Here is a 10,675-nt window from a genome sequence, read left to right as displayed (position 1 = left end):
ATATGCCCATTAACATCTTAGCTCCTCTGCAGTTGTTCCCCAAAGACCTAGACGTTAAAAAATGTAATTCAGAAGAAATGCTTGAACAAGATTCTATGAAACATTGAGCCCATCATAATTTGGAGAGGAATTTGCTCTACTCTTAAACAAGGAGTCTCAGACTAGTGAAAAAGTTCAAGAGAAAAATAGGCCTCAAAACATAGCAGAAAAGTAAATTCTTTAATTCTAGCACCCTTTGCCTTTAAACCATGACTCTCATGACAAAAGTCACCCGTTTCAAGCAGCAGTGTCCAGGGGCCAGTGAACGGTTCTCAGGGGCAGGAGAATGCCAAGTGTGTTTTTGAATAATCACCTGCAAAAGGCTGCAAATGACTAATAGGCACATGACTGGTCAATCCTCAGTCTGGAAATGAGGTATTCCCACCCCATGGTGGTGTTCATTCTAATCCTCTCTTCTCTCATTTGAAGCTATGAACAGGAGGACTATACAGATGACCCTGGCCACCTTAGTTACCACATGACATGGGACTCCAAAGACACATAGCCCTCCTATAACAGAACCTATTTTGGTCATATTATGCACTGGGTGCAAAAGGCCTTGTCACAGACAATGAAAGCAAATCCCCTGCAGAGGAAGCACAAGGACAAACCAGAGGCAGAGGAACCCAGGGCTCCAGGACTCAATCAACTGAAGAAGCATCTGGCTAAAGGCTGGAGGTTCAGAGGCTGGCTCCATTTCCTCACTGAATGAAAAGAAATGGGTCTTTTCACTAATAGGGCATTTATTCTCTCAGTGGTCTCTATCTGAGTGGTGGGCCCTGGACAATAGTGTAGAGATTTCTTACTTTATCCTCACTTTAGGAGTTTGTGGGGGAAGTGCCACCAAGAAACCAGACTCCTTTCCTGAGGCGTCTTCTCTCTCCCCTACAATCAAGAACTAGTCAGAGGGAGATGGTAAGAGAATAGGACAGTGGGAGAGACAATGCTTTCTTATTGAACCTCATGCTTTTCATGATTCTAGGAACCCTCAGGTTATTAGACTACATAATATTAATGGGCAAGTTAAATAAACCCTTTAGTAGAAGATGCTTCCATTCCAAATTGGAAAGGAGACTCACAGCCCCAATTTGAGATGAAATAAATATTTTATTAATGCATTAGCTTGGGGACTTGATGAGCTTAGCTTTGGTCCAACTAATCTCCTTTTCTTTGTTTCTGAGGCTGCGAGGTAAGGGAATGTGAAATAGAACCTGGTGATGCCTTTTGCTTAGAATTAATCACATAGCTATCCCGGGTAGTTTCAACTGTGCTCTTATTGCAATTCCATTCAGCCCACCAGTTCTGTTCATGTTACTGTTCCCAGTGAAGAACCACTTCCCATCCAGGACACTTGGGTCTCTCCCACTGGAGAAAAAAAAAAGGAATGACCTTGGAGGTACTTATGGCACTTTGCTGAGTGTCACAAGAAACTGAATATTGACCTTCCGCCAGGCATAAGGATCAGAGATGGGGACAGAGGAACTTTCTTGAATGACCTCAAAACCTCATCCAAGGAACTGGATTAGCCAAGGGGGCCCACAGTAGAGGTTTTATGACAAAATTTTCTGACGTGGTCAAACTCTAATAAACGAATCCAATACTTCAGGAAATAATCAGCAAGTTATGGCATCAGTGTGCCACACCAGCTTCTCCCAGAGCAAAGATTTTTGGGTAAAAGGGGGCTAGAGGGTCATAGGTCACTTTGGTCCCTTCTGAACCACTTTTTTCAAGACTCATTATAAAATGAGTATCCCAATATTCAACATAACACAAATACAAAGGAAACAAAACCAGAACCAGGATAAAGGAGCACTCTTTATAAAGCTCCAGAAGAATGTAGCTTCCCAAAATAAAAGAATGCCCTTATGTGATGATACATAAAGAAACTCACTTAAAATTTTGCAATGCATTATAATTCATTCTTAATTTCTGCACATTTACCTTCCACAATAGTTTTTATTTGGAAGGGCTGAAATCAAATTCCAAATGTGTGTCTCAACTATTAATGTAGAGAAATTTCACATTTGGTAAAATTGGTTCAAAATAAATTATAGAAGCTATTCTCTTTCAATAAGAAAATACCTAATTCCCAGTAATAAGAACTAGAGATCCAGCAGGCATTAAACATCCTACAAATGAGATATAATGCACAGAATTACTATAGATATATAGTTCTAAGTAAACCCCAGACATCTTAAGATCTTACAGCTGAATAAAGTTGCTGCCAACGTCTTCTTTTGGATTAACAGTGCAGCTAATAGTTTGGAAACAAAGAATAAGAACTATCATTGGGCAGCAAGATACCTAAACTAAACCTGTGGCAGAGAGAGTAGTACAGATATGATATAGACCCACAATCACACACAGATACTTTATTAGTTTCCTCTACAAGAGTTAGTAACATCAATCTTTTAACAGAAATCTCAGGTCATTTGAGAGGCCAAACAGATCCAAGGAAATAAGATGAAATTTAAATACTTAATCAAAAGGCAGTACAAAACCACCTAGAACCTTCTACCACAGTGATAGTGGGATAAGATTAAGCTACAGCAAAATAATCTCATGTAAATGTTAAAGGATACACAGCAAAAAGTGAGGTTTGCTTTCCAGAAGACTATGGTACACTGATCATTTGGGCCCAAGAAGGTATTTAACCAGGAAAAGGTCAAGATGGTTGAAGGTCAAACCAAATGGAAAAGGAACAGGTACAAAAGAGACTAAGCGATAGTTTCCTAGCAGAGGTTGAGGGATCAGGCTTTTTTCCTCCCAAGAAGCATCTGCTGCACTGTGTGCTGCCTTCCCTCAGGCTCCTACCTGAAAGCTGCCTGCCTTACAGGGAATCAGCAACCAGAGCTGGATTCTGGGCTGCCTAGGGCTCGACCTTGGGGAACTTGTCACATGTTAAGGGGGATAGGGAGTTAGTTTGGCTTTGTTCTTTTTATTTTGTTTATTTGCGGGGGAGGGGGGGCGCGGTTTGGCTCTGTTGCTAGTAGTTCTCAACCTAGGAATCCCAGAAGCATTCACATGAAAAGCAGTCTGAGCTTCCCCAAACACATTCAAACACCCCCACACAACACCCTTCAAAGTCTGAAATCTTGCAGAAGCTGAGTTATAGTTAAAGCTGCAAAGCCCACAAAAATAAAAAAAGCCAGAATGAGACAATGCAGGTAGGAAATCTGAGTAGTCTCAATCTGTCTTTCCCTAATTTTGGAGAAAAGTTAATATACCTGGGATGGGATGTAGAAAGCTACTGGAGCAAGCTGGGGCTTCTGCTGAATTTTTCATCAAACACCAAGGGAAAACAGGGAAGGGGTTCACTTTATTTTTTAAAAGCCTCAGAAGTTATTCTATTATAAAGGGACATGGCTGAACAGGTAGGAAACAGATTCCCCATTGTGAGTTCTCCTGATGGCTTCTGCAAGAATCATGGAGATGTCGATCACCTAGAAAGACACGCAAAACACCAAGTTAGTATCATATAGACAGAGATGACTGGCCAATTTGCAGACAATGATTAGAAGTCTAATGAGAGTCCTTCACTGTGCTGTTTCACCTCATGAGCCTGCACCCAGCTATTCTTCATAACATTTTTTTAAATCCTCACCTGAGGACATGCTTAAGAGAGAGGAAGGGAAGGAGAGAGAGGGAGAGAGAGAGGGCGAGGGCGAGAAACATCGATTGGTTGCCTTCCATATGTGTCCTAACTGGGGATTGAACCTGCCACCCAGGTATATGTCCTGGACAGGAATTGAACCTACAACCTTTCCATGCATGGGAAGATGCTCAACCAACTGAGCCCCTCTGGCCAGGTGGTAACATTTTTAATATAACCACATAGTATAGAGTTAAAATGCTAACAGGAAAATTTCTGACTCAGACTCACCAAGATGGTGGTAGGTTGACATTTAAAATTTTTTTAAGAATGAATATTTAAACTGATAAAAAAAAAACCCTTTAAGAATAACATCAACCCTCCAATTCTACATATTTCAGAAAGCTAATGGATTACTGTATATATTTTTAATTAAACAAAGGCCTTCTCTTAGTGCAGCAACATTCAAACTCGAGTGCCTAATAATTACTTGGGGAATTACTTTAAAGTAGTGGTCCCAGGACTTCTGGTTTTGTAGGTCTGGGATGGAGCAAAGTAATCTGCATATTAAGAACCCTAGGTAATTAACTTAGTTTGATTCCAGAGCAACTTTGAGAAACACTGGAGTTCTAAGGAATATGCCATCAGTTTGAAGGATTCACATTATGTCTGCAAGGGTCAATAGTCAAGAGTGACACACGCACACATACTATAAAACTTGAGTATCATGATCACTGGAAGAGCCTGTTAAAACGTAGACTTCTAGCCCTAACCCAGTGGTCGGCAAACTCATTAGTCAACAGAGCGGCAAACCGCGGCTCGCGAGCCGCAGTTTGTCGACCACTGCCCTAACTGGTTTGGCTCAGTGGATAGAGCATTGGCCTGTGGACTGAAGGGTCCCAGGTACGATTCCGGTCAAGGGCATGTACCTTGGTTGCAAGCACATCCCCAGTAGGGGGTGTGCAGGAGGCAGCTGATCGATGTTTCTCTCTCATTGATGTTTCTAACTCTCTATCCCTCTCCCTTCCTTTCTGTAAAAAAATCAATAAAATATATTTTAAAACAAACAAACAACAAAAACGTAGACTTCTAGGCTCCATCCTCCAGAGATTCTGAGTCCAGCAATCTGAGTTTTTAAGCATGTGATGTTTTACTTTAGGAACATAGATCCTGATGATAGACTAAGGAAAGCAGAAACTCTTCTGGTAATTCAACACATATAACCACCTCCTGAATACTTAGTGGAGTTTTGTTTTACAATAATCTCATCCTCACCTGTATTTTGGAGCAATGCTTCATCTTATCCTCCTGAGGGATGGTATTGGTGACCACTACTGCTTCAAAGCATGCATTGTTAATGCGAGAAATGGCAGGGCCAGAAAAGATTCCATGAGTCAAGATAGCATAAACTCTGGTGGCTCCAGCTGAAAGAAGTCTACAGAAAAAAAGCAGAGTTGATTTTGATTAATCTTACCTGTCACTATAGAACAGGGGTGGGGAACGTCTGGCCCGCAAGCCATATAACGCCCTGGAAATCATATGGTCTGGCCCTGCCAAGGCATGAGGGTGAGTTAATTAAATGTTTGACCAAATATAGCAGGCTAATTTTTAAGTTGATAATTTTGTATGGCCTGTGAATGAAGTTATAAATATCCAAATGGCCCTTGGCAGAAAAAAAGGTTCCCCACTCCTGTTGTAAAACCTGATTAAGAAGAAGTGTATTATTGGTCAGCTTGGGTACCATACCACAGACTGGGTGGCTTAAACAGAATTTTATTTCTCATAGTTCTGGGGGCTGCAAAGTCTAAGATCAAGGTGGTAGCAAGACAGGTTTCATTCCGAGGCTGCCTCTCCTTTTTTCTTTTTTCTTCCTTCTGAATCTTGTTCTTTTAGCTTATTAGTGGCTTCCATCTCGCTGTGTGTTCACATGACCTCTTTGACATCCACATGCATCGGGGAGAAGGAGGGGAGCAAGCTCTCATTCTCTTAAGGACATTAATCCCATCATAAAGACGCTACCCTCGTGACTTCATTCAAATCTAAATACCTCCCCAAAGATCTCACACTGGGGGTTAGGGTTTCAATGCATCAGATTTTAGGGAGCTACCACTCAGTCCATATCAAGGAGAGAGAACCAGCCCTGCCCAGTGTTGCTCAGTTGGTTGGAGTGTCATTCCATAGACCAAAAGGTGGCCGTTTTAATTACCAGAGCACATACTTAGGTTGTGGGTTCAATCCCTGGTCTAGGTGCATGCAGGAGGAAACAAATGGATCTCTCTCTCTCTCTCTCTCTCTCTCTCTCCTTCCCTCCCTTCCTCCTTTCCTCTCTCTAAATATCAATTTTTTTTAAAAGGATAGAGAACCAGACTAAGAACTTACTTCAACAGATCTGGATTCTTATAAAAGAACTATGGTAGACTGCTTCACTTAACAAAAGCCATCACCTCTTCTTGCTGGACACACAGCTGGACTACATTTCCCAGCCTCGCTTGCATAGTTAGGTATGACCATGTGACTTAACTCTGGCTATCAAAATGTGGGTAGCTACAATGTACACTACTTCTTGCTGGAGCTTATAAGAATTTTCCATGGGCCCTGGCCAGTGTGGCTCAGTTGCTTGAGCACTGTTCCTTGCATGAAAAAGATCACTGGTTTGATTTCCCAGGCAGTGCACATGCCCAGGTTTCGGGTTCAGTCCCTGGTCAGGGTACATATGGGGAGGCAACTGATTGATGTTTCTTTCTCCCCGCTCTACCTTCCTCCCGCTCTCTAAAAAAAAAAAAAAAAAAAAATTAATTGGGTAATCGATCTCCCATGCTCTTTTCCCTTTCTGGCTGGCCAAAATGAAAATGTCTTTCAAGGTAATCTTGGAAAGCACATGTTAAAGATGCAGTGCCACATGACTGAAAGAGGAATACTCACATTGGAATACACCATGAATGAGAAAGAAACTTTATCTTGTTAAGCCACCGCCATTTCAGGGAGTTGATCTATTATAGCAATTAGCATTACTTTACTAATACAAAGAGACATAAGCAAGTTTATGAATGTACACTCCAGGATCCAAATCAGAACTCAATGAGCACACAAATATTTTTTAGCACCTATTATATGCCAGGCCCTGTGCAAGGCACACTCAGGTAAAAAAAAAAAAAAAAAAAAAAGTTATGAGAGACAATGCTATCCATAGTGGCTTGGACTATAAACAATGGGGAGCCACTTAAGGTTTCAAAGCTGAGAAGTGATGAGATCTAGCCTTAGCTTTAGAAAGATTAGCAAGTGGGAAGGCATTGTGAAAGATTATCTGGGAAGGTAATAGACTGGTGACTGGTATCAGAGAGAACAGAGGTAAGGCAATTTAGAACAGGCAAGAGATGAGAAGTAATATTGAATAAAGGTAGTAACAGCTAAAATGGACAATCAAGAGATAAGACTAAAAAAAAGAGAGAGAGAGAGAGGTAAGACAAGGTTTTCTGGTTTAGGTAAAGTATAAATATGTCTACTCCGGCCTGTGGAGTTCTACCTTAACTCACTATATAGACTTAAAATGGTTAAAAATGGTAAGTTTTTATTATATACAATTTAGCACAATAACAAGAGAAAAAAACTAAGGAAAACTGGGGGGAAAAGGAATAGTCATCAATTTATACATATTGAAATTCAAGCCTAGGGTGATGAAAAACTCCCAAAGCTAGTTATCATCCCTCCATTCAGTTCCAAAAAAAATCAGCAGGCTTAAGGCATTCAGAGAGAAGTCAGCTTTTGACTTCTAACCATAGGCCCCACCGCTTGGCACTTACTTGTCAGCTGCATGGCAGATTGTGCCACAAGTGTCAGCCATGTCATCCACTAGAATGGCCACCCGATCCTTCACGTCTCCTACCAGCACCATGCGGTCCACTTCATTGGCCTTCTTGCGTTCTTTATGAATCAAGGCAAAGTCAACATTCAACCGGTCTGCAATGGAGGTAACTCTGCAAAACAGGGTATCTGCAGTTAAAATCTGGGTGTGTGTGGCTTGTAAGACCAAAAGAAATGGACTAGCCCTGGCCAGGCAACTCAGATGGTTAGAGCATTGTTCCAGTATGTTAATGTTGTGGGTTCAATTCCCAGTCAGGGCACATAAAAGAATCAAGCAATGAATGCACAAATAAGTGGAACAACAAATCCATGTTTTTCTCTCTAAATTCAATAAACAAAAAAATTAAAAATTCAATAGCCTGGCCAGTGTGGCTCAATGGGTGAGCACTGACCTATGAACTAGGAGGTCACGGTTTGATTCCTGGTCAGGGCACATGCCTGGATTGCGGGCTTGACCCCCAGTAGGGGCCGTATAAGAGGCAGCCGGTCAATGATTCTAATCACTGATATTTCTATCTCTTTCTCTCCCTTCCTCTCTGAAATCAATAAAAATATATTTTAAAATTTTTTTTAAATCAATAAGTGGACTAAAGAATGGGCTTGTTTTCTGGGGGAGAATACTCCTTGAAACCAAACAGTTCCCAGGGCTGGAAGAAAGCAACTAACTTATTAACATCACAAAATGGGTTTTATAAACTAATGCCTCCATAACCTGAGAATAGTTTATAAATGTATCAGTCAAACTTAAGTGAATTTATTTTGAGTTAGAGTAGTGGATAGACAATGTCCTCAAAGTTCCAGGAAGTAGTATAATGTTAAGGGATATTCATTTGGTGGATTGCCAGGAATGGAGACTGTTCCAGTTTAACATGTCGATGTGGTGAGAAGTGAACCTGAACCTGGCTGGAGAGTAGCAGTACTCAGCCTGTTCCAATGCCCACCCCCTCATCACACTCCCCTCAGTGATCCACAGATTTTCAATGTCAACTATACCTGGATATCAAGCTTGGGAGCTCTTTAATGACTGCTAGAAAGAAAGTCATATATTAATTAACCAGGCAAACTGGACATCTCAATGTATAGCCAAAGTATCTCCAAATCAAAATCGATCAGATGCTCAAACCTCAGAGGGAAGGTAGGGGAGTGTGGGGGTAAGGGGTGGGGGGGAGATCAACTAAAGGACTTGTATGCATGTATATAAGCCTAACTAATGGACACAGACAAGGGGGGTGAGGTAATGAGTGGTGGGGGAAGGCAATGGGGGGATAAGGACACATATGTAATACCTTAATCAATAAAGAAAGAAAAGAAATAAGATTCTTTTTAAAAAAATTACAAGATAATATGCCCTAGCCAGTTTGGCTCAGTGGATAGAGTGTCGGCCTGTGGACTGAAGGGTCCCGGGTTTGATTCCAGTCAAGGTCACATGCTCAGGTTACAGGCTCAATCCCTAGTGGGAGGCCTGCAGGAGGTAGCCAATCAATGATTCTCTCTCATCACTGATGTTTATATCTCTCTCCCTCTCCCTTCCTCTCTGAAATCAATAAATATATACTAAAAAAATAAAATAAAAATTATAAGATAATATAAAACAGACTAAAAAGTGGGATGAAAGACAAATTTGATGACAAAATACCGTATCATTCACTCAAACAGAAATCCATTCAGTGTAAATGACAGTGTACTGCCCCAGTGGCATGTAATCCATGCTCCACTGTGCCATCCTTTTATCATGTGTGATGAGGCCTGTGCTTTTTTTTAATATACTAGTCCAACCATATCATTACGTTTTGTTTTCCTGGTGACAATAGTCACATATCTGAGTCTGTGCTAGATATGGAAGAACCTGTAACCATATAATAGAGAACACACAAGGTTTGAATCACAATCTAGGCAACACTTGTACCCTGACCTAAATGAACCACACCCTGTGTTCATTTTACTACTACTTCGTGGGCACATAACTTCAAGACTAACCAATCTGGCCCAGCTGGTGTGGCTCGGTGGTTGAGCGTTGACCTATGAGCCAGGAAGTCATGGTTCGATTCCCAGTCAGGGCACATGCCCAGGTTGCAGGCTCAATCCCCAGTGTGGAACGTGCAAGAGGCAGCTGATCAATGGTTCTCTCTTATCATTGATGTTTCTATCTCTCCCTCTCCCTTCCTCTCTGAAATCAATAAAAATATATTTTAAAAAAACGACTAACCAATCTGCTTGGAATGATTACTTATCCAAGGCAAATGCATGATCAATTAGTTCAAGTATCCCAAATTGTTCATACAAAAAAGCCAACAAAACATAAAGCATAAAGGGCTAGAAAAAGTCACTCCCTATGCCCTTGAGGGGAGAACTATGAACAAGTCATAAATACACAGAGATCTCTCCCTACTACCAAAATCTAGCCAACACCGAAGTGATAGAGACTCACTTTGAATATAATCCATCACTGTAAGAAAATTATAGCCCGGACAGTGTGGCCCAGTGGTTGAGCATTGACCTATGAATCAGGAGGTCACAGTTAGATTACCGGTCAAGGCACATGCCTGGGTTGTGGGCTCGATCTCCAGTGGGGAGCATGGAGGAGGCAGCCAATTGATGATTCTCTCTCAACATTGATGTCTCTCTCTCTCCCTCTCTGATATTAATAAAAACATATTTTTAAAAAAAGTTATCCTTAAAAAAAGAAAGAAAATTATAACCACTTCAAACCATGTAGCAACAAGTCATCTATTAAAGGTAGTTTTTCTATAACCCACTTTGGAAAGAAATTCCTGCTTGATTATTTATTTCAAATGGGACTATTTTCTAAGTCCCATGGCAAGATGTGAAAATAATGCACAAGTATGACAACTACTATTAGGGGTATGTTTTTTAGGTTCTGTCTCTAGTATTACAGATGATAACTGACAATTACATAAGCCTGACAAAGCCATACATCTGGCTGAGTAACAGAACTTAAGTTCTAAGCTTATCAGTGCTGTTGAAGTTACTGAAAGAAAGAGCTTGCAAAGAAACAGTCACTGAAGATTTGTATGGCTCTTAGAGAGATCTGAATTAGCTTTTCCTAATCATCTGTGTTTTGTAGCTCTTCATTCTATTTCCACAACAAGAAAAGCATGTGTCACACTTTTGAATGCATTACTAATGAGTGACCCACTAAGGAAATAAAAAGCTCTTAGTCAG

General features: G+C 40.9%; 1 protein-coding gene across 1 annotated transcript in view; it reads right to left on the bottom strand.

Moving 5' to 3' along the window:
* Nucleotides 1–2,396: 2,396 nt before the first annotated feature.
* Nucleotides 2,397–10,675, bottom strand: part of PRPS1 (phosphoribosyl pyrophosphate synthetase 1) — a 33,226-nt gene continuing 24,947 nt past the window's right edge. Inside the window, exons 5-7 of the mRNA XM_080652442.1 lie at nucleotides 7,432–7,605; nucleotides 4,907–5,066; nucleotides 2,397–3,482 (exon numbers count right to left, since the gene is read on the bottom strand). Coding sequence (XP_080508568.1) covers nucleotides 3,390–3,482; nucleotides 4,907–5,066; nucleotides 7,432–7,605 — 427 coding nt within the window. The 3' untranslated portion in view covers nucleotides 2,397–3,389. The remainder of the gene's footprint in view (nucleotides 3,483–4,906; nucleotides 5,067–7,431; nucleotides 7,606–10,675) is intronic.

The sequence above is a fragment of the Plecotus auritus genome (genome assembly GCF_963455305.1).
Source record: "Plecotus auritus genome assembly, chromosome: X".
Taxonomy (NCBI): domain Eukaryota; kingdom Metazoa; phylum Chordata; class Mammalia; order Chiroptera; family Vespertilionidae; genus Plecotus; species Plecotus auritus.
Note: the sequence above shows the minus strand (reverse complement) of the source record. Positions and strands in the feature narration are given on the sequence as shown.